Here is a 22,576-nt window from a genome sequence, read left to right as displayed (position 1 = left end):
TTAACTCTATATATATATATATATATATATATATATTTAAAAAAAATAAAAAATAAAAATTATTTATCCATAAAATAAGGTTATCTATTTATTTATTTTAACTTCTATTATTATTTTTAGTAAAAATTATAAACAACTGTATATTACTCCCCTATTATATTAAGGTAATAATATGTTCCCGCACACAGACAAATAAATCAACTGTAGAATATAAATAATGGAGCAGAAATGTGAGAGGCAATTAAATATAAGTATGGTTAATCTAATGATTCTTCTATGATCATCTCAAGAAAGAGGATGCCCCCATGTGTACTCAAAAGGTCACTACTCACCAGACAATTACTGTTTCCCAGGTAGAAGGGGCCTAAAGCATTTTGAACGCCGTACCCTTTTCTAGAGTTGGAAAATAATTTTATTTTATATTAAATAATTGACAATAATTCTTATGTAATATAACTAATCCATCAGAATACATTGTCATTGGATATATGATTGATTTATTAACTATTTTTATGAATATTATAAATGAAACACTCCAAAAATAAATTTTATAATTTTAATAAATAAGAGAATCTATTAAATATCTTTTTGTTTAATGATGATGAAATTTACTTTATCTCTCAAATGGAGTACATCTCCATGCTGGCCGTAAAATATATTTTATTTAATCACTTCCTACGCCCATAATTTTATTTATTTATTGTTTTCCTGGGAATAGTGTTTTATCGACTTAAAAAGGACAAAAGAGTTTGTGTTGCCCGCTGAATCATTACATTATGGATATGATCTCAAGAAATTGGTGATATCCGGTGGGAAAGTAGGCACCAACTGCCAAGAGACTGTACCGACAGAGTAAAAACTAATTCTTCATCATCATTATTATTTAAACAAATTTTAAAATATACTATAATTATATCAACTTTTCACTATATTTATATATTTATTAAATAAAAATTTATATGAATTTATATATATTTTTAATAAATATATAAAGATATTTAAAAATTAATGTATCTAGATCATTTAAAAATCACCTATTATTTATTATTTAAAGAAAATAACATAAAAAAGAAAACAAAAATTGCTGATATACCCTTCAAACAAACTTGAAGAGGTGTCTCTCTGACAGTGCGACTCCTTCCTAACTGTGCTTTGTGTTGTTGTGAACTACAAGTCTATAGAAGGCTACAAGTCAACAACAAAAGTTGCACCTCACAGCTTCCAGGTTGGTTGAGCTTGAGCTGCAGTTTCAAGCTTTTATAGCATACCCCATTTCCCCATTTTCCAAACAAGTTCTTTGCTTGCCTTTAAAGTTCTTCAAAACTCTTCCTACGAAAAAACTATTCACCACCATCTGCGTTTGTTAGCTTATTAATATCTCTCCCTGTCTCTTTCTCTGTCTGTACATGTGGAAACCATGGACAGGCGTCGCCGAAAACAAGCCAAGATCACCATTGTTGAGTCTGAAGGTTAATTAAGTTCACTCTGCCTCTGCTTTTTCTTTTCTTTTAGTGTTAATAATGAGATTACACTTAATTAATTTGTTCCATGTTATATTGATGCAGAGGTTAGCAGTATTGAGTGGGAGTATATAAACATGAATCAACAAGAAGAAGATCTTATCTACAGAATGTATAGGCTTGTGGGAGAGAGGTATGCAAATTATCGGATATTACCAGTAGTACCCTTCTTCTTTTCAAAGCAAAATAATCATTGGGTCACTGCAGCACTGCTGTCTTAATTAAGATGTATTAATTTCAATCTCTTTGTGCTTTTTGAACCTTTCCATTCTCTAGCCGTTCACCCGGTAATCTACTGATTAGAGTTAGCCTTGTATTTGTATATGAGGAGAAGTTTCAAGTTTGCCACTCTTCCCCTTTAGAAAAATGTCTAATATACTGAGAAGAGAAGGCTTTTTCTGTGTGCGTGAGTGTGTTTTTGAGAAGAGTTGACTATGAATAAGTCATGGAGCATTTCAGTTATACTGATATTAAAGAGAATAAGGTGTGCAGCTGGATGTTGCTCTAATTTGGTCTTACTGTATAATTACCAAGATCTAGCGTCAAATGAGCATATTTCATCTTTTTTAATCATATGCTTTCAAGCAAACTTTACATTTGTAACTTGGGTTTTTCTTCAGGTGGGATTTGATAGCTGGGCGGATTCCAGGTCGAAAAGCAGAAGAAATAGAGAGATTTTGGATAATGAGACACCGTAAAGTGTTTTGAGAGAAAACAAAAAGATTGCATATTAAATAGAATTCTAAGACCATTTAGCTAGCCATTATTTGTAATAGTACTTCAAACAGGCCATACATTCTGTTAATTGTTTTCTTCTATTAATTTATTGTTGGTTAGTTCCCAATTCTTCAACTGCAAACGAGTATCCTTTTTGTTATACTTTCTGTACCTCTGTCATTGGTTCTCTATGGATAATCTACTCTCCTAAGAAAGGTTCCTTGCTGTATGATTGGCTGATGGTATCATGCAACAGATACAGGTTAATGTATGACCCATTACAAGTTGTCCAATTTAAAAATGACGTGCCAAGGAACTTTAAATGCATTCGCCATGTGTCTCAGGTCTGGAACATTAATACTGGTCAGATTTTTAGCTCTATGAATTGGTTCTTCTGATTCAGGAAGCTGTGCAGCACTTTCGACAGGTCGTTAACATTTTCTAGCTGAACTTTTTAAATTTACATTTAGCTGAACTTGGTTGAATGTTACATCTAATATAGTTTATATTAACTATTTAAAGCGGCGCAAGTATTATATCAAGGAAGCACCTGTTCATTAAGGCCAATATTATGAGAAAATACAACACAAGTTTTATTCAGAAGATTGAATTACACAGCAATTAGGTGTGGAAGATACATTCAAACTATAAAGGAAAGAAAATATTACATGTATATGTGGTCATGTGAAATATCATAGTCCTATAAACTATATTACATGGTATGAGGTTCCTCTATTTTCATGTAGTTAAAAATGACTATGGTACATTTCCTTTAGTATACAACAGCGGTGAGTTATGAAATCAGGAGGAGAAAACAGTGTAAACAAACCTTAGTTATGATGTTCATGAATTCAGACAACATAGCGGCGTAGATAATCCACTCTAGCTGGGTGCTTGAGCTTCATGAGCGCCTTGACTTCATACTTCCTGACCATTTCTCTTGAGATATTTAAATTTCCAGCAATCTCTCCTAGCGTTCTATCACCTTTACCATCAAGCCCATATCTCTGTCTAATCACTAAGCTCTCCTTAGGCTTCAGAGAATCAAGCTGCAAATGGTTTGCCAATTTTTATTATATGTTGCTAATGGTAGGATTATAACAATTAATTGCATTTAATATAATGTGTAATTGGTTCTCAAGAAAAAGGCAATCAAATCAGTAACATTGGGAAAAAATATAAGTTACGAATTTTTACTAAAGACCGAAAGTAATAATACAATACAAGATCCAAAGTTGGAGTGGATTAGTTACCACATCATCAAGAGCAAGCCTGAGAAGAGCCGGCTGCCTCCGCTTATCACCTCCATCAATGTCAGTAATCCCGTTAATGAACTCTTCTTGGGTAACTGCATGTCTTGCATGCAGAGATAGGGCAGGTTTTGCGGCCCTAATTACTTCATGATACCTCTCAGCAGAAATGCCGACCCTCTCAATTATCTCCTCCTCTGTTGGCCGTCTTTGAAGCTCAATCAATAACTCGAGTTTTGCTTTTTGGATCTCTGTTCTGACCTACACAAATTAAAGTTTGAATATTAAAATATGTCGCCATTCATTGGCAGCACAAAAGCACATGCATTAGATGCAGGCTAAAGAACACAGACATTGCTCATATTAAATCTCAATGGTTTACATTTTGCTGAAGATTCGCAGCAGCTAATGAATAGTTTGGTCCTAAACTGAATGTAAGAAATAGTTCTAGTATCTTTTCGACTTGTTTGACGCAGAAGCTTGATTGAGTTGAATTTCCCTACCTTCCCTAACTGCTTCTTCTTTCTCATTTAGCAAATGCCTATTTACAATATTTTAAAATGCTTTCTGTGACATATGTCTTTATAGGATGAATCTCCTCATCTAGCACTAACTACCATGTGAAGAAAGTGTCTGTTCTTGCATACTCCTGGGGTTAGAAACCTTAAGACGCTTGTTTAGAAAGAAAAGAAGACAAAACCATGTAAATTGTGATGCTGTTCTAAACAAATGAAGTAAAATTAAACTTAGTTGTGAAGAGAACATACTGATTCAAGGCCAAATGATACTTTTGTAAAGCTTGAGAGTGTCATTGATCGTATTATGGCATGTCTAATCCAAAAAAGGCTATATGTGGAGAGCTGAAATCTCCTCTGGGGTTCAAAGCGATCGATTGCAGTAATAAGTCCCTTTACTCCTGCTTGACAAAGGTCTTGAAATCTTGGGCCATTTGCAAAGTCTTGAAAATATTTATTCATTACGAACATTACAAGCCGGAGATTGTGCTGCAACAAAAATGAGAAACTTTAAACAGAAGTATTCTTCAAAGAAAATCCGTTCTGATGTTCTAAAATGAGATTAACACTGCATTTTTTCCAAAAGATGAAATCAGGAAATAAGCATTTACCTTAATTAGCTTGTTTCTAGCAGCTCGACCAACCTCCAACTGTTTTCTTACTTTCTCCACATTCATATTAGTTGCCTCAGCTAATTCACCATCAGTTGGGTCTCTTCCCAAATTCTTTTGCAAGTCCGCTTTCACTGGAAGGAGTGTCTGATATATAAAGACACATGTAACTAAGCAGCAGAGAAGTACTAATAATTACCAAAAAGGGCACATGACCAGTTGCCAGAACTATTGACACCTGGAGAAAATTCTGCACTCACCTTCATGGGTTGCATCAACTTGAACAACCATGCATGTTCTGTGGAAGGAAGAACTGGAGGTATCTTCATTTTCCTCCAATCCAAGCTAACCAGATTAGTCGAGGCAGAATATGTCCTCACGAGTTCCTCAATCTTTTCATTATCATCCTTGGAATCCTTTTTCTTTCTAATTGGACCTACTACTTCCTCTTCCTCGTTCTTCTTCAGTGCAATCCTTTTATCAAGACTCAATCGTTTGGTTTTCTTTGCACGGTTCCTAACAATGGTTCTACTAGTTCTGTTCTCTGCTTTCTCATCTCCTTCACCAGTTTTCCTCTTCCTTTGACGACCTTTCCTAATCAAGCCATTTATGTCAACATCAGAAGTATCAGTTGCAGGGCTAAGTTTGTAAATGTTTTCAAGCTTGGCAGCAGCTTCATTGTAATCCACTTCCAAGGTACCCGAAGAAACTTCCCTGTTAGTTTTCCCTCGTCTCTTCTTCCCCTTGGACGTTTCTATGGGCAATGGAGTTCGCTCGCGAGGTGGAACCAAAATTATATCATTTGCTTTATCTTCTTTAAATGCTACAACCAGTGATCTCTTTACTGTAGATCTGTAAGTCGAGAATTTCAAGCTCAATCCTAATGGTGTACGAGCAGCTGAGCTAGAAGCAGTTACAACTCCCATCCCAAGTTTCCTAGTGAAAATGTTAAGTGTTAATTAGAATTTTTCTCTCTTGCTGCATAAATAGTAATAACAACAATGATGCAATTATCAAGGCTTCATTCACTTTCACTAGATGATCCACGCTACCACAGTCCACAAAGCCATTAACATGCAGACCTGAAACAATCATGTTCCTTGGGATAGATTTATCCCCCTTTCTTCAATTAAGCAAATAAATACTTAAGCTGCAGCTGCCCAATGTGTGTATGGGAACAGTTGAAACCATTTAAGTATGCTTTTACGCCTTTTAGGGAGGATAAAAAGGTGCCTATTATCTTAATCTTCCTCCCCAATAAATTCTACAAAAGAAAGGATTTCTTTACTGTGATTATAAACTTAAAAGAAAAATAAGCTTGACAGAGCAAACCTTGTCATTTTCAAAAATCATGTCTTTCTTGAGCTTTGATCGCATACCGACATGTACAAACCAAATTACCTGAACATGCAACTAAGCTCTCACTTAAAACCAAAACAGAAAACCCAGAAACGAATAATAACACAAAAGATCGATACATGCAACAATTACAAGACCCACCTCACACTTATCAATTTATCACCAAGAACTAGCAAGAAAATACTATGCCATGCCAAACTAAAATCGGGCAGGAAATTTTAAGGATCACTGTTTGAACATTTTACACAGAAATAGCAAAGAAACCCATGCAAAATCATACCTTCACGAACAGAGCAGCTTCTGATCAGTGTTTCCAAACTTAATGAAGAATCTCAAAGATGTCTTTGACAACCAAAAAACAAAGAGAATCTAAACTGAGAAATATTTTGAGCTTTTAATAGAAAGAATCATAATATTAACACATAAATTACCGTGTCCACGAGTTTATTTCTTTGATTAATCAACGGCTAGCGGCATCGGCTTAGGAAATTAATTGAAATCAACGGTGGTTTAAAATGACATGTATAATAGCGAGAGAGCCACGTTAGAAGCGTTACGATGACGTGGCCGGAGGGGAAGCAGAAAATAGGAGAAGTGAAGTGTTCGCGTGGCGAGATTACAGTGGAAGAGAAGATATTTGCGAAGGAACCTATGGATTATGCAAGTTACACGTGGAAGGCTTTCATTGAGTGCAAGGGGTAGATGTCCAATGTAGGACCCAGGGGTGGTGGTGGTGTAGGGTGTTCTTACGTTTCTTAATCTTAGCCAGTTACATATTTTCAATTGACTCCTTTAAATAGATCGGGTTGGGTTGGGCCATATAGAGTTCAGAACATTGTTATTACTAAAGCCCATTTAAATTTTGGATTAGGAAGCCACTATAGGTCGCAATAGGAATATACGTGCATTGTTTAGAACAAGTAACAGAAGTCTTTTTCCTTTGGCACTCACGGATTGGTATCTTCATAGTAAATATAACAGATATTATATTGTGAATCCCTAATTAAACTTTCGATGTATTAAAAATAATAAGATAAAAAACGATTTTTTTTTCCTTTGTGTTAATAGATAATTATCGGATGATTAAATTATCAATTGAATAATTACCAAAGTTTTTTTAGCTAATTATTGTTATGTATTATATTATCTTTTGTATATAATGCCATAAATCATTCAAACCAATAACAGGTGCCCTGCAAGAATTTTGATCACCTTTAAACATTAAGATTAAGGTCATCCATCTTCTTTATAATGCGTGTGTCTGTATGTAAACATATTAAATAAAGAAAAATAAAATCCTTATATTATGTCTTCACAATGGTGTATTGCTTTTTTTTTTTTTCTTTCAATTATTCCTTTTGTAAGCGTAAAGAGGAAGAGAAAGAAAGCATTTTCTTTTGGTTTGCAAAGATTGGAAAACGTATGAAGAAATTTTGTTAAGAATAAAATATACGACCAAGTCGGGTTTGACCCAGTTGGAAAAGTGTATGAGATTCAGAAATAAATAAATAAAAATGAAACGTTGAGGTGTCAGAATCGTTATAGTTTCCACGAGTTAAGCCGCGTGGTCCATGATTTGCCGTCTGAAACGCACTCGTATTGCGGCTCCTAGGCTCCTTACAAATTCTTCAACGATTCTAATTGGATCCTAAGAAAACACAAAGGAGGTGCTTACGGATAAGGCCCAATTTGGACCTTGAATTAGCCAAAAATTTTACTTTTTTAGTTTACATTGCTCTATCTAAAAGAGATCTTTTTTCACTCTTTATAAAAAAAAGAGAATGATTTGCTAAATGATATTAGATTAATAAACTTAACTAATTTTTATAAAATCAAAATTATAAAATAGTAAATTTAAGAAATTAGTAAATTATCTTTATTTTATTTTAAAAAAATTATTATTTTCATTTCTCAAGAGATAGTATCTCTTTTGTTTATGCATTAAATTGAGCTTAGCTAGAAAATTTAAAAAGATAAAAAAAATGAACCTTATTAATTCGCTTATATGTCATAGGTTTTCTTCAGATCATCATCTATTTTTGTGTGTTTAAAGATGCAACACAAAATATTAAAGCCATATAAGTATATTTTTGTTGTTGGGTATTAAAAAATAAATCTTTAATTTTTAATTTAATGTATTAATCTTCTAATCTCTGAAACTTATTTTTAGATGAAATATTAATTTATTTATTTCCTAAAAGTAATTTCTAAAACTTAAAAATCAAGATAAAATAAAATAAAAATTAAGATTGAAAAGCAATGTCCCAACCTCACTGTTATATGACTCTTTAGTATTTATACTTTAAACGTTATTTTTAATATATTTATTCATTACTTACTTTTTGGTAAGATTGATCAAGAAAAAGAAAAAGAAAAACTAATTGAAGTGGTCTGAACTCTAAACTCTAAATAATTATTGTATTTTCCAATTAATATAATTATTCATTTATATTCGTCCTGAAAGTGTTTATCATAGGAATTGATATGGATTTATGCTTATACATAAAAGGGTTATATCTCTGTTACAATGCATTTTTGTCTTCAAGGGGCTAAAACGTCTATTATTAGTAATAAAGAAACAACAGGCTTTATAAAGTGGGTAATAACTAACAAACAGGGGATCAATCATCACATGGAAGCTTATCGGTTAAGTAAAACTTGTTAATTAAAACATCCTTAACTCCACGTTTTCGTGCTTTAAATTTCTCTTTATTACTCCACAAAGTATTATTTACAACGACCAGATCCAAAATTAATAATAAAGTCGTAGCAGAACTGCCTCCCTTTTGAACTAACCTTCTAGCTGTACTATTTTTATATTGGACTTAAGGACATCGGCTATTAATTTATTACAATGACAACATTTCTATTGAATTGGATTCATTGCTCCTAATCAATGATCTCAGAGTCTTACATAAGAATAATTAAGGAATTGGATTACATTGACAATAATCTCAAAGTCTTACAACGATGATATTGCTATTGAATAATGATCTCGGAATCTTAGATAAGAATAATTAAGGAGAATGGTTTGAGATGAAAAAATGGTAAAACATTCTACTTTTATTTATTTCAATGATGTTTTAAAATTTTAATATGGATGCTAGGGGCATTGTTACCATAACCTATTGGGCTCTATGGAATAACATGAACTAAATTGTATGGAGTTCGCGAATTAGCTCATGTATTCGGATTCATAATTCTGCAAATTCGGTTCTTCATCAATGGAGTCAAATCCAGATGACTATTGTCTATAGAAACTTTTTGATGGGAAAAGACTCGGATGGTGATTTGGCTTGGACTAGACTTTCATGGAGGTTTGTTGAAAATAAATATTGGTGCTGCTACCTTCTCCAACACATGGCAAATTGAGTGTCGGCTATGTAATTCCTAATAGCCTTGGTCAATTTGTTGGTGCCATGGCCAAAGTTCTCCTTCGAATGTTTTTCCCATGCGAGGCTGAAGCCCTTAGAGCTACAGAAGTCTTGAGTTGGATGTAAAATAAGGGGATGGACAACTTGATTATGGAGTCTGATTCCCTTTAACTGGTACAAGGGCTGAATAAAGTCAAATTTTGGTTCCAGCTTTGGTTTGATTACGTAGGATTGTCTTTTTTCGTGGACATATATCTAAATTTAATTTAAAGTATTGTCATATAAAACTTTTAAGGAAAACAAAACACTACTCTAAGAATTTTAACGTAACCGCATGCTTAAGGATTATCTTTCTAATTGCTAAAAATTTTACAAATCTTAGCTTTCATTTTGTTACAAGGCCTGTGAATTTTGTAGCTTATAGCTACGATTTTCTAGTCATACTTTGAGTAATAGTTTATTACTGATGTTTTGATAATAGCTAATGAGAAATTTTTAATTTTTTTAAAAAAATTTATCACTTAATTTAATATTTAATATTTTTACAAAACTATGAGGTGGGCAAGAGGTTAAACAAATAAACGGTTTATTGAGAAGAGATGCAAAACTGAAAATGCATATTAATTGTTGATTCAAAAGAAATATTGAATAGAGTTGACTTTTGGCATAGAGATTCTCATTTGGCTTTCTTTCTTTTTCTGTTTAATACATGTATAGGCATTTAAGTCCATTTTTATTTCCTTTTTTGAGACTTTTTTAAAAGATAAATACTTATTCAGAAAATTTAAATTTTTAAAATTTATTCTGGAAGGTAATTATATATGATTTACACTCTAACTAAGATGCATGTAATTTGTAGATAAACTTATTTCTAAATTTCAAATGTGGTTAAACAATATGTATTTTATAACAGAAAAATAAAAATAAATAATGAAAATGTAAAAATCAGATAATATTTTTTTATCAACTCTACCATTTTTAATTCGAGCTGTTAGATAAAAGAATAGAGAAATATAATATATTTTATTGACTAAAGAAAAAAAAAAGTATCATCAAAATATCTTACTTTTTTTATCTTTAGGTCCAAAATATGAAGAATGAATCCATTTTATGTGAGAAAAATAGAGGCTAGAAATGAATTTTAGCAACTAGAATTATTAAATAATAATATGGTGGCTATATATATTTCCAAATTTATTTATAAATTAGGAGTACAATGTATATAGTAAATTTTAAATTCTTATAAGAGTAGCGTTTTCTCCTCTTGAATTGTTAGCATAATGTCACCAAATTAGACTTGGAAGTGATGCATCCTGTTGCTTGGCAAGAATAATAATAATTTTTCAATTTGATGGAATCGATACTTTACAATTTGAAAACTAATTCCAGTGTCAACCTAAACCTAATCAATTAGTTAAAATGGTAATCTTTCAACGTTGTGCGACAATTACAAATGAACTTTTAGTCTTTCTTTTTTATTTAAACAAATAAGTTTAGAGTCAATATATCAATAATAAGTAAGTCAAGACTCGGTGGGGAGGAAGTAGCTGAAATTGTGGAAGATCTCAGAGAGACCCACAAATGAAAGATTTAAATAGTGTATATTCGCAATGTAGGGGGGGCAAGATCATGTCGTATAACATGTAATAATTATGGCTTTGCTATGACTTAGATTAGATGTAAAAGACACATACATACAATAATACACGCTTGCCAAGCATATTATTGCGTTGGTGAATTTCCATTTCCGATGTCTATGGGGGTGCCAAAATATATAACTATAATACTAACTCATAAGCCCCTGCAAACGGAAGGAAGGTAAACGTCATTCATTTTCATGTCAAAATCCCGTCTTCTGCTACGCATATTAAAAACGGAAACTGTTGTTGTGCTGGTGGTTGTCACATCGTAATTTGTAGTGCTCCAAATTTTAGTCTACTCTGCCCAATATCATCTCTCACTTCTATTTCACATCCTTAAATTTTTTCCATTATAATAAAAAATTCTTTTAATTTTTTTAGTTATTTTATCTAAAAATAACCAAAAAGAAACAATTGAAAAAAAAAATTATATTTTTAATATTTTAACATACTAAAAATAAAAAAAAATACTGTAAATTTAATTAAAAATATGGATATTTTTTCGTATTTATTATGATGAGTTGTTCCTCAAACTATATGCCCATGTGATATGAAGTGGATTTTGTTATAAACTAAACGTATGTTGCATGGAAGCAATATCTATCAAAAGTTAAAAGAATTAAAGTAATCTTGTCTCCGCAAAGGCTGTATCTATGAGGGCCAGAAAGAAAAATGCCAAAAAATAAAAATAAAAGCAAAGTGACAGTGAGATAGGGAGGAGAAATGGTCAGCAATTGGACTATCTTCCTCTTTAGACCACAATTCATATGACCAAAGACCGGGCTTAAATGGAGAAAAACCAGTGGGCTTGTTTTTCACAGTCAAACATCCACCAATATACTCTTTTTCCCTTCCTTTAAATCCCACCCCTCTCCTTCCTCAACTTCTCATCTCTCATTTTTTGTTTTAATTCTTTTTCTTATGTTATATTTGTTTTAGCCACTTAAAAACCAAGAAACTACTTACGTTTATTATTATATCCTCTCTCTGCAGGTCTGTCAGTTTGTTTCTTTTTATTTTTTTCCTAGTTCTGTTGACACAGCTTTTATTTTAGTTAAGGCATTACTTTTCTACTTACAGAACTAACGAAAGAAATAATTTCCCCAAACTCCATTGGTTTCGTATATCCTTAGTTGCTATATCATATTCTAAATGCTTTTTATGTATACGTATATGATCTCTTCCTTTCTGGATTAATTCCTCTAATTTTGTGAACTACATATATAATATTGCACCATATATAAACTGACCCATTTTGTATACCCTTCTCTCACTTATATTATATAATTAAATGGAGAGTATGGGAGATTGCGAGCAAAAGAATCTGGTAAACGAGCTAAGAATGGGGAGGGAGCTAACAAGGCAGCTCCAAATCCATCTCAATATTCCATCTTATTCGAGAGAAACCCGTGAATTGCTGGTGCAAAAGATCCTATCTTCTTATGAAAAGGCACTTTCTATGCTAAATTTAAGTCGCTTAATTACGAAAGAGCCATTGCCAACAGGAGTTGCCACCAACGGTATGCCAGAGTCGCCGCCGCTTTCTCTAAGTGGAAGTCCCCGGAGTGATCAAGACTCTGACCGGGACTTCAAGGACCAAGACCCTAAAGATGTCTCCAGGAAGAGGTACATATATAACTCACCTTAGTTAGATTATTAGTCATTTTCTGTACCAACCTTTGTTGGAATCTCACACTCTCAGTTGTGGGTTGTGCAGGACGAGCACTGCAAGGTGGACAAAACAAGTGCGAGTTAACCCAGGGATGGGACTAGAAGGACCACTTGATGATGGTTTTAGCTGGAGAAAGTATGGCCAGAAAGACATACTTGGAGCTAGATATCCAAGGTAGGGTTTTGTTGTATCCATTCTTGTGGTTTCACTTTTTTATGTCTATAAACAACCGGAACCATTCTGAAAAAGAAAGACTAACCTGATCTATGCAAGTAGAACATAGGTTATATACGCAGTTCCAAAAATACTTGTACCAGTTCCTGTTTTCTTTTTTTTTTTTTAGGTCATTCCAATTGCCCTTACAACCAAGATATATAAAAAGAACAAAGACAAATACTTAAGCTTTGGCCTTTGTAGGTGCTGACGCAATGCCTTTTGGTGGAGGTAGTGGTAAATTAAGTTGCACCCGAATCTTTTGTGTGTGTTATATGTAAAAGCAATTGTAATAGCAGTTAATATTTGTGCATAAGAAATGTTAGGGGACAAGGAAAATCATACCATGACAGTAACAACTAGCATTCAGCCGCACAATGACGAGTTCTACTCGAGTTGCTAACTTGCTATCATGTCCTACTATGGCTGTGGAGGAACTTAAATAGCTATCTTTCTTGATACTATATATTTCTAAAATATCACCTATGAAGGAACTTAATTGTATAGCAAGTCTTTCGGTTGATCTAGCTATCTCTGTTATATATGCGTTCGAATCGCTTCAGAACGGTATCCTCCTTAACAGTTAGGCAGTTAATATCTTTTGTTGTGGTTATTAGCTACGCTACGTTCTAAGTTAAGCAACTACAACTTAGTGCCATGAATTCAACGGTACAACTCAATAATGGCCACAGGAAAATGCATACTTAGGAAGGAATTTCTTAAAGCCATAACTACACCACCTATACCTCGACAATATATTGTCACGACAACATTATATGTAACGTCATTTTCAATCAGTCACAAAATTTCTTTCTCTGACAATAAAAGATTGCATTTTGCAATTACAGGGGCTACTATAGGTGCACTCATCGAATTGTCCAAGGCTGTTTAGCAACAAAGCAAGTGCAACGATCCGATGAAGACCCTACCATCTTTGAAGTTACCTATCGGGGAAGGCACACTTGCACCCAAATGCTCCATTATAATCCGCAGCTACCGGAGAATATCAATCAAGAAACTAACTCCAGTTGCATAGAGCCCCAACAACCAGAAAACCAGCATCCATCTCAAGATCCTCTCCTGAACCTTCGTTCTGCTCTTAAAGTCATTACAGAAGGCTTGGACGATCTGGAACAATCTCTTCCTCCATTCCACTTTCCTTCAACATCCAATGTTATAGCACAAAACCAAGTTTTTTCTCCTTCTATGTTAGATAATAACCTCATGGGAAACTTTTCTTCATCATTTATATCCCCTTCAACGTCGACAGCAAAACCTAACTATTTTTCTGCGTCTTCAAGTGGGTTGCATCAAAGCTTTGGAGGAGGGAACCAAAGTTTGCAAACTTCTGATTCTGACCCAAGTGACATAATTGCTGCTGCTGCCGGTACTACTTCAGCTACTGACTCCCCTACTACTGGTGTGGATTTCCCATTTGGTAATGTTGAATTTGATCCAAAGTACTTCTCATTCGACAACCATGGATTTATTTCTTAAGGCCATCCAAAAAGCTGAGAATCCAATGAAGTGACGAAGAATATCGGAGAGACATGTGATCATCAGGCAAAATATTACTTAGTCTAATTTTGTTTTAGGTCTTTGAAGAAATAGAATTTAGTTTCGAGAAGTTCAAGTTCTTTGCATAATAACGTCAGTTATTCATTGATCTGTGTAATAGCTGCTGTGCTTGTTTCGTCCCGTTAGGGTACGTTTAGCTATTTTGATAATCTGATTCCTATATTTTATCAATTGTGTAAATTGTACTTGTCATCTCTATTTCTGATATGACTAAGGAACCTGCTATTTTCTTAAAAAACATAGAATAATTCCTTCTACATATCTTTTTTTTTTTTAAAGCCCAGTTAATTTTAATAAAAAAATTCTAACTAAATAAAATTAAGTTCATTTTTTTAATAAAAAATTATTATTTTTTTCTTTTATTGTTTGTTTTGCGAGAGATATTGAGATATTTTTGAGATTTAGAATTTCAATTAAAAACGAAAACTCCAAATTCTAATCATGATGATTTGACATCCTCATTTTATAATCTTTTTGCTATCAAACAAAATAAATATATACTTGTCCAAATTCAAAATGATTTATTCATACTTAGAATTATTCAAGCCGTGACTTTATATATTATAATTTAGTATTGGATAATTGATAATGTATTTTATTATTTAAATTTAATAATTAAATTTATAGGTGGAGATATAAATTTAGAAAAAAAAATTAAATTTATAATTAGTATTGGTGCATTAAACCGATAGATTTGGTGCATTAAACTAATGTATAATTGATAAAGTATGTATCAATAATTTAATATCAAAATATAAAAAAATTATATATATTTGTCACTTTTTCATTTAGTTATAGTATATATATCAAATCTATTTTAATTTTTTTATAATTTTTAATATAATTACATAAATAACGAAAGACAATTTTGTTCCTCTAAGAGTATTTTCTAAAAAATATTATCGAAGAAAATGTTAATTTCTATTCTATATCTCCACAGAAAATTTATGCTGTTGGCTTGGACACCAGGCGAGGCTACAGTGTTCCACCACTCGCACTCCTCGGGCCGGACTTGGAATTTATATAAAAATCCAAGTCCGGTCCGGCCCGGCCCGAGGTCTAATTTGGTTAAAAAAAAAATTGTCATACCTAGCATTCAAACTTGTGACCTTCAGTTTATAATTAAATATTATAAACCACTTAGCTATCTATTATTTCTATTTATAATTTCCATGTTATTAATAATATTAAACTCTAAATAACCTTGTTGTACATTGCAGAACCGGGTCAGGCCCGACCTCTTTATATAAGTTTAACAATTGGTCGGGCAGGGCCAGACTGACCGGACTTTTCAAAAAATTTCAAGCTCAGACTTAAGCTCAGAAAAATTAAAAATTTTTTGAATCTGGGCGAGCTCAGACTTATCCAAAATCAAGTCAGATCCGGTCCATGAACAGGTCTATCCACCACTAGTCAACCACGTGCCTAGGATATTGGCTGCTATTAAGATATAAGACATACCCGAGTATACTAATTATTTAATTAAGGTCTTTTTCTTTTTCTCTCTTTATTAAGGTCATATATTTTGCTTTTCACGAATTTGGACAGGTCTTGTCAACTATTCCATTGTTTAGATATTTCAAGATCGCCGATATTCGCGTATATACAGTAGCATCTAGCATTCTAATTTTCTTTTCTTTAAACCCCCCACAGTTTAATGATTAGTTCAGTTTTGTTATCCTATCATGAAACTTGGACCTACACGAGTAACGTTTTTAAATGGAATACTTATGCAACTTTTGATATTTTTTCTTTTCAATTCTATTAATTTTAGTAAAAAAATCTTGAAATATAAGATTATTTATGTTATTCATTAATTTAAAATCAGATAAGTCCGACAATGATATACTTATTTATGCCATGTCATTTCAAATTTTGATTAATATGAGGATTAATTGAAATAGTTAATAATATTATAATTTAGATATGTTTATTAAATTAAATAATCGATCAAACCTTTTAAACTTTTTTAACTATTAAGACTTTTAATCTTAATTCAAGTCATTATAGAAATCTATCTTCTTTCATAAGTATTTAGTTCCAATTGAAAGTTATATAGGTCTTAAGTTTTTTTAGATAGTTATTTTTATTATTAGATCTTTAAAATTTAATTATAAGTCATGTTAATATAGAGATCCATATTCTTTCAGAATACTTGATGTATCTAGTTTCAATTAATATATAAACCGGTATGAAATTTTTTATAAGTTTTAATGATGAAAATTACTTTGAATTCGAAGTTTGTTTTAGTTCTATTTGGATAACACATCATACAAAAGAAGAAAGAAAAAATAAAAAAAAGGGGGTAAAGATTTGATTAGATGTACGAATTGGGTTTCTTAAAGTAAATATTAAAGTATAAATGGTGCACATTTAAAACTGTCACAAATCCAAATCCATAGCTTATCAAATAAAATCAAATCCCTTATACATTAAGCAACAATTATTGTACGGATACATAGATGCAAAATGAAAAAGAAAAGAAATACAAAATGTGGTAAATTCCAACGGTAAAAAAAAAAATTAAGGATTTTCTTTGAATTTGAGGAAGAGGAAAATGTAGCTAATTAGGAAGTTTTTTTTTACCGTTGATAAGGAATATTAAGGGTCCATTCTCATTACAGAATCCCAAACGCTCTTTTCCTCTCTACCATTCTCTCGATCCCTCCTCTCCTTTTTCCGTCGAGATGTCCAGTGCCACCGTCATAGCCGTTCCTCGTCGGTCCGTTTTAGTTTGATTGTTGTTACTTTCTTGTTTAAACCGGGGAAATGGGTTTATTTTCAAGCATTTGAATTTTGAGGAAGAGGAAAATGTAGCTAATTAGGAAATTTTTTACCGTTCATGCGTAAATACTAAGGGTCCATTCTCATAAGAGCATCTGAAACGTTCTTTTCCCTCAATTATTTTCCTTTCACTCAGCTGTGAAACCCATAATGAATCCTGCGATTCTCCTAGGGCTGAAATCCTCAATTTTCAGTTTTAATCAACACGCCTCTCTTTTGTTCCTTGTTCCTGTGATGCTACCTATTCTTCTGTAGATTTAGTTTGATTGTTGTTACTTTCTTGTTTAAACCGGGGAAATGGGTTTATTCTCAAGCATTTGACATAAAACTGTTGCATACCGGAGCAATCATGGAAAGAAGAGAAGAAAATAATAACTCTGGACTTTCTAAATCTGTTTCATATTTCTTAGTTCTTATTCTTCAAATGGGTTTAATGAAGTTTTCGTGTGCGATCAGTTTCTTTAATTTCTTGCATCTCTTAATAATTCTTTAGAATGGGATGTGGACAACTTTCAGGGAAAACCGTCTTCATGTTGTTTTTCTATTTATAGGGTACATTATGATCAAGGTCTTGGAGGAAGTTGAAGAGGTATCACCGGAGCTTCTGTCCCCTATCTTGGGCAGTTTAAGAAAGGAGAACCATGTGATTTCTATTCTTTTTCCTTTTAAAGTGGTATATTGATTTGCTGATCAGATAATTATTTTCTTTTTCTCCTCCACCAGAGTGTTCTGCCTATTACGTGGAAGCTGGGTGATAGAGTGTTTGAAAATTGTGTTTCAAAGCTTGTACCCTACATGCGTCAAGGGGTGCAATATATGGGCTTTCCTTTAGATGATTATGGTAAACTTGTTGCCTATATATGTGCGCAAAATCGTGGGACTCCGGATCACAATAAAGTAAATTCTTTTCAAGGTACCAGTGCTCAGAAACATATGATATGCTACTTGTAATGGTTGCATAATTATGTCTCTTATGACTGATACTTGTGACTTAAGTTAAATTCTTTTTTAAATGATCTTGTAATGGTTGTTGAAAATTTTTTGGATGTTTCATGTGTCATTTAATTTCTTAGGATAAGAAGAGCAGTTGCAATCAAGGAATTTGTAATTCATCTTCAGTCAACCCGTTTCTCAAGTCTGAACATGTTTGTTCTCAACAATGGAGAGGTAGAAAAATCAGATAAGGAAAATCTAGGATGAAAAAGGTAACAACGCTTCATCATAGGGTGTTGTAGTCTTGCACTGATTGGAAAATTTTGTCAGCATTCGAAGTATCAGTATAGGATGAGTGAAGGTAGTGAACACAAGTACACACTGATATTCACTTCTTCTACAATCTAACAATATTATGATACAAAAGCTTATGGGATTAATATTTCTTGCTAAGTGGCTTAATAATTACTTAGACATATTGTAGGGGCTATAGGGCTAACATAATCAATGTTTTGGTAAAGATTTAGAATTTGGTAGTTTTCTTACAAGAAATCTATATACGGACAGTCAGCATTGAAGCATGATATATCATGATGTTTAGCACTAATCAACATCTGTTAGAAGTGTTCACTTTCTTTTTTTTAAAATTCAGGCTTATTTAGCTCCGGATGATGGTAAACCTTTTGTTGCGAATTTGATTGGTTCCAGAATCAAAGTCTGGTGTGCAGAAGAACATGTGTAAGTATTCCATACATCCTTCAATATTAGTATATATAATTCCTTTATGTTGTACTTTTCCTCTCAGGCTCTTTTATTTGTGGCTTTTTATAACGAGATAGTAGATGTCATTTCTGCCTACGGTCATGCTTGACTATTCTCTTTGTAACTTCCTTTCTTTATAGCAACAATCAACATCTGATTATGTTTGAGATTTTATGTTTAGAGAGTTTTAAATATATGGCTTAAGTAACTATCCCGGGAGGGTTAGGACGCCCATATGCATGCAAATTGGAGAGTTAAGGTTTGGACAATTTTAAAGTAGATATTTGGTAACTCTTTCATGCGGAGTTGCATTTATGAGGTGGAGGTAATTCAAGAGTAGTTTTCACCTTTTTGTATTAAGATTTCTTTTATAGCCAGTTCTTAATAAGAGGTGTTAAGGGTTTAGGATAACACATTGTACTTTCCCCCAAAATACAATAGTTTCTCCAATCTTATTTACAGTTTTAACTGCAAGACTCTGACAATATCTGATCATGTTCCTTTTAGAAGTAAGCCCTTAATAATGATTTCTAGTTTTAATGACAAGAAAAACTAGCTAATTCTCCAAATCTTGATGCTTCTTGTGAAATGTAATTGCTTCTTTACCCACTATGCTCGTATGTGGTCTGTTGCTGGTGCAATGCCTTTCATGACTTCATGTATCTGCTTTGCAACTTTTTTGATGCCCTAGCCTTAGATCTTTTATCTTCTTTCTAGTTTAATGGTATTATTTGTTAGTTGTGCAAACTGTAGCTAATATATTGGTTTCTTGATTTTGCCATGCACCAAAACAATAAACCAAAAATGAATTCCAGTTTTCTGATAGAGGAAACTATTGCAAGCTGATACTTGTGTTTTGTACTATGGCTTTTTACTGCTATGGAGCTCTAAATGCCAATGTACTTAATAGCAGAAGAGAAGGGATCTCAAAAACGACACTTGATATCAAGATTTTTGGCAAGAACAGCTCGAAAATCTAGCATGTCATTTCATATTTCTTAGTTCTTATTCTTTAAATGGGTTTAATGAAGTTTTCGTGTGCAATCAGTCTCTTTAATTTTTTATTTCTATTGGCAAAATAAAAAAATTGTTTATTTTTCCAATTGTTAGAGCTTCATTTGTTATTCTTGAAAAAAAAGAAAACAAGTGAATGCCTATTTGGTTGGGGTTTTGTGCCAAAGAAAAATAATAATCTCCTTTTCTTCCACTAGTAGAATTTTTGAATTTTTGAAAAAGTAATCCTTTGATTGAAGCAGAGCAAAAAAGCCCAACTGTCAGGTTGTCTCCATATTTCATTCGCTGCAACATAGGAGTGAAAATCCTCAATTTCAGTAGTAATCACAATACCCTGTTCTTTGTTCTTTTTCTTGATCATTTCAATTAAAAGCTCTTGTTTCTGTGATGCTACCTGATTTCTGAAAATTGTGTTTATGGACATGAAAATATGGTTCTTTGGTTTGATTTTGTGTTGATACCATTTTGTTTGTTCTAATTTGCAGAAGTTGGTTCGGGGACTTCATAAACCATAGCAGGTTGCTTATGATAATACTCAGTTCTTGTAATTTTTGCTTCTGTGTATCTGTTTCCTATACTCTTTAATAGTACTACTACGTACACTTGGGTAAAAGTTCATTTGGTCAGTATGAAAATATTTTACAGGAGTAGAAATTATACTTTTCCTAGATTACTATATTTTATATTTTCAGTAAGCATATGGGAATGCTAATCTTCATTCTTTATTAGTGAAAGCTACATAGCTGCTAAATAATGATTGATCTCAAGAAAAGAAGAAAATAAGAATTTATTTCAGAAATGGGAAATTAATGAGAATTGTTCAAGATAAATATATACTTTTAACATTTTCTCTCTATATTTAACACGTATTACTAGAAATAAGAGAAGAAAATACAACTCTTGATTTTTAAATATTGAGTAATATCCCAAAAAGTAGCATGCTGTTTGATAGTTTTTAGTGCCTTTTCTTTAATGGGTTTTGGTTATTTTGTTGTTCTACTATTTTGACTCTCTGTTGGCATGATAAAAAGATATTTTCTCTTTTGTTTTACTTTTCTAATTGCTAGAGTTTTTCATGTATTATTCTTGACAAGAAGACAGGAAACTACCCTGTTTGGTTGGGGTTTTATGCCAAGAAAAAAGGTTCTCCCCTGCTTAAGTAGTACTACTTGTTGCTTTAATTTCATGAAAAATAAATTGAAAAAAGAATTGTTCAAAAGGCGATATAATAAACTGATGAAGTTGGAAGAGGCAGATATAACATGCTAATGCAGTCCAACAACCTCGTTTCTAATTTAACAATGACGACTCTAACCGCTTTCTTGCATCTCTAATTCCTTCTCATGGTACCATTTGCCTCGGTACTAAGAATGATAATTTAAATTTTAATATTTAATTTTCTTTCTTTATTTTCAAACTAAATATATTTACTTCCACAGACAAAACTATGCGACGATCTCGGCAAAAAAAGAAGTGCTATTTAATCACATAACATATACCTATGGTGAGACCGAAAATTATCTTTTATTATTAGTCTGTTAATTCAATTGCATTAAAATTTGTTTGATTTTCTTTAAATTTTAGTTTTAATATTTCAGATTTTCAATTTCTTTTCTAGAAGAAGTGTCATATTTATTTAATCAAATATTAGAAATGGAAGACGAGATTTCAGGTCGGATTTTTATTTGTTTATTTATTTATTAACTGATTTTATTTGCCATTTTGTTTGAATATATGCGTGCATATATATTTTTAAAATGATAAATATGATAGTTTCATTTTCCTCATAAGTTGTCGAAATATTATATCAATTGTTTGTTGCCTTGCTTTTGTCGTTAAATAAATGGTATGCTTATGTCATAGCATCAGTTATCATAAGGGACGAATATGCCTTAATGTTGAAGCTTAAATAAAAAGAAGACAAATTAAATTATTTTCTTGGTGCATATAACTTTTGTCTTACTGGGCTGGAACTGGAACATTTCCGTTCTCCACGCGTTTTCCTTGCCTCCGAAGGCCCATGGTCAAATGATATACAGTCCCACACGTGATTGCGATAGAATTTGCTTGGGCCTGAAGCTTTGATCTCTCAACAACTTTATATTCATTGAGAGATTTTAGACAGACTAGAAAGAGTTAATGAACCGACATCGTCAATAATTAAGGATACGACCGATCAAATGTGTAATTAGATGCCCAAAACACTATGCTAAAAACCCATGAACAATAAATAAAATGTCTCATTTGAATCTGGAATTCAAAAATGGGAATATGTTGCTGGCCCCTTTTAGAAATTCATGAATAACTGTTGATTATATACATAGCGTGTCTCTGCCATCACTATAAAGACACCTGAAGATTTATAACAGGGGACCATTAAGTGGTCCTTTTCCTCCTCAATTCAATACTCACGGATTTTAGTTCTGGTAATAGTTGAAACTAGAAGCATCCATTTCTTCAGATTTTACAATTCAAGTTTTTTTTTTCTTTTTTAGTTTGATATACTCTATGGATCGACTAGCTAGCTAGATGGGCAATAAATTTTGGTTAGTGGGTCTGTTCATGCTTCTTTTCCCTCAAACATGCCACTTCTGAACTTATATAGGACCATTTTCGAGACCACGCAATACTGGC

The 22,576-nt window shown here is 32.5% G+C and overlaps 3 protein-coding genes and 1 long non-coding RNA gene across 8 annotated transcripts; 3 read left to right on the top strand and 1 right to left on the bottom strand.

Moving 5' to 3' along the window:
- The first annotated feature begins 1,231 nt into the window (after window positions 1-1,231).
- On the top strand, window positions 1,232-2,372 carry LOC8274385 (transcription factor TRY). Its single transcript, XM_002513540.4, has 3 exons — window positions 1,232-1,469; window positions 1,566-1,653; window positions 2,141-2,372. The coding sequence occupies exons 1-3, from the start codon at window positions 1,418-1,420 to the stop codon at window positions 2,226-2,228; spliced, it is 228 nt and encodes a 75-aa protein (XP_002513586.1). The 5' UTR covers window positions 1,232-1,417; the 3' UTR covers window positions 2,229-2,372.
- Window positions 2,373-2,806: 434 nt separating this feature from the next.
- On the bottom strand, window positions 2,807-6,471 carry LOC8274386 (RNA polymerase sigma factor sigE, chloroplastic/mitochondrial). Of its 4 annotated transcripts, XM_048373177.1 has the most exons (8): window positions 6,404-6,419; window positions 6,253-6,314; window positions 5,946-6,014; window positions 4,874-5,549; window positions 4,614-4,760; window positions 4,255-4,491; window positions 3,491-3,748; window positions 2,807-3,286 (listed from the first exon to the last, which is right to left on the bottom strand). In XM_048373177.1, the coding sequence occupies exons 3-8, from the start codon at window positions 5,951-5,953 to the stop codon at window positions 3,089-3,091; spliced, it is 1,524 nt and encodes a 507-aa protein (XP_048229134.1). In that variant the 5' UTR covers window positions 5,954-6,014; window positions 6,253-6,314; window positions 6,404-6,419; the 3' UTR covers window positions 2,807-3,088. The 4 variants fall into 4 exon arrangements, with proteins under 4 accessions (XP_048229134.1, XP_048229135.1, XP_048229133.1 ...); XM_048373178.1 differs by lacking the exon at window positions 5,946-6,014 and having other exon boundaries at window positions 6,404-6,471; XM_048373176.1 differs by lacking the exon at window positions 6,404-6,419 and having other exon boundaries at window positions 6,253-6,373.
- Window positions 6,472-11,943: 5,472 nt separating this feature from the next.
- On the top strand, window positions 11,944-14,656 carry LOC8274387 (probable WRKY transcription factor 53). Its single transcript, XM_002513542.4, has 3 exons — window positions 11,944-12,612; window positions 12,704-12,832; window positions 13,720-14,656. The coding sequence occupies exons 1-3, from the start codon at window positions 12,278-12,280 to the stop codon at window positions 14,366-14,368; spliced, it is 1,113 nt and encodes a 370-aa protein (XP_002513588.1). The 5' UTR covers window positions 11,944-12,277; the 3' UTR covers window positions 14,369-14,656.
- A 2,042-nt stretch (window positions 14,657-16,698) lies between these two features.
- Window positions 16,699-20,594, top strand: LOC107260840. 2 transcript variants are annotated; one of them, XR_007215581.1, is made up of 5 exons: window positions 16,699-17,822; window positions 17,957-18,146; window positions 18,316-18,438; window positions 18,819-18,904; window positions 20,428-20,594. It is a non-coding gene; the product is annotated as an uncharacterized LOC107260840 (long non-coding RNA). The 2 variants fall into 2 exon arrangements; XR_001534828.2 differs by having other exon boundaries at window positions 16,699-18,146.
- Window positions 20,595-22,576: the final 1,982 nt, after the last annotated feature.

This window comes from Ricinus communis, chromosome 4 (genome assembly GCF_019578655.1).
Source record: "Ricinus communis isolate WT05 ecotype wild-type chromosome 4, ASM1957865v1, whole genome shotgun sequence".
In the NCBI taxonomy this organism is placed as follows: Eukaryota; Viridiplantae; Streptophyta; class Magnoliopsida; order Malpighiales; family Euphorbiaceae; genus Ricinus; species Ricinus communis.
Note: the sequence above shows the minus strand (reverse complement) of the source record. Positions and strands in the feature narration are given on the sequence as shown.

Coding starts and splice junctions, on each gene's coding strand:
- LOC8274386 (XM_048373177.1), bottom strand. Junction 4,492..4,613: donor CTAGAAACAAGCTAATTAAG/GTAAATGCTTAT, acceptor TTTTTGTTGCAG/CACAATCTCCGGCTTGTAAT. Junction 3,287..3,490: donor GGCTTGCTCTTGATGATGTG/GTAACTAATCCA, acceptor AACCATTTGCAG/CTTGATTCTCTGAAGCCTAA.
- LOC8274385 (XM_002513540.4), top strand. CDS start 1,418: ATGGACAGGCGTCGCCGAAAACAAGCCAAGATCACCATTGTTGAGTCT. Junction 1,470..1,565: donor CACCATTGTTGAGTCTGAAG/GTTAATTAAGTT, acceptor ATATTGATGCAG/AGGTTAGCAGTATTGAGTGG. Junction 1,654..2,140: donor TATAGGCTTGTGGGAGAGAG/GTATGCAAATTA, acceptor GTTTTTCTTCAG/GTGGGATTTGATAGCTGGGC.
- LOC8274387 (XM_002513542.4), top strand. CDS start 12,278: ATGGAGAGTATGGGAGATTGCGAGCAAAAGAATCTGGTAAACGAGCTA. Junction 12,613..12,703: donor AAAGATGTCTCCAGGAAGAG/GTACATATATAA, acceptor TGGGTTGTGCAG/GACGAGCACTGCAAGGTGGA. Junction 12,833..13,719: donor CTTGGAGCTAGATATCCAAG/GTAGGGTTTTGT, acceptor TTGCAATTACAG/GGGCTACTATAGGTGCACTC.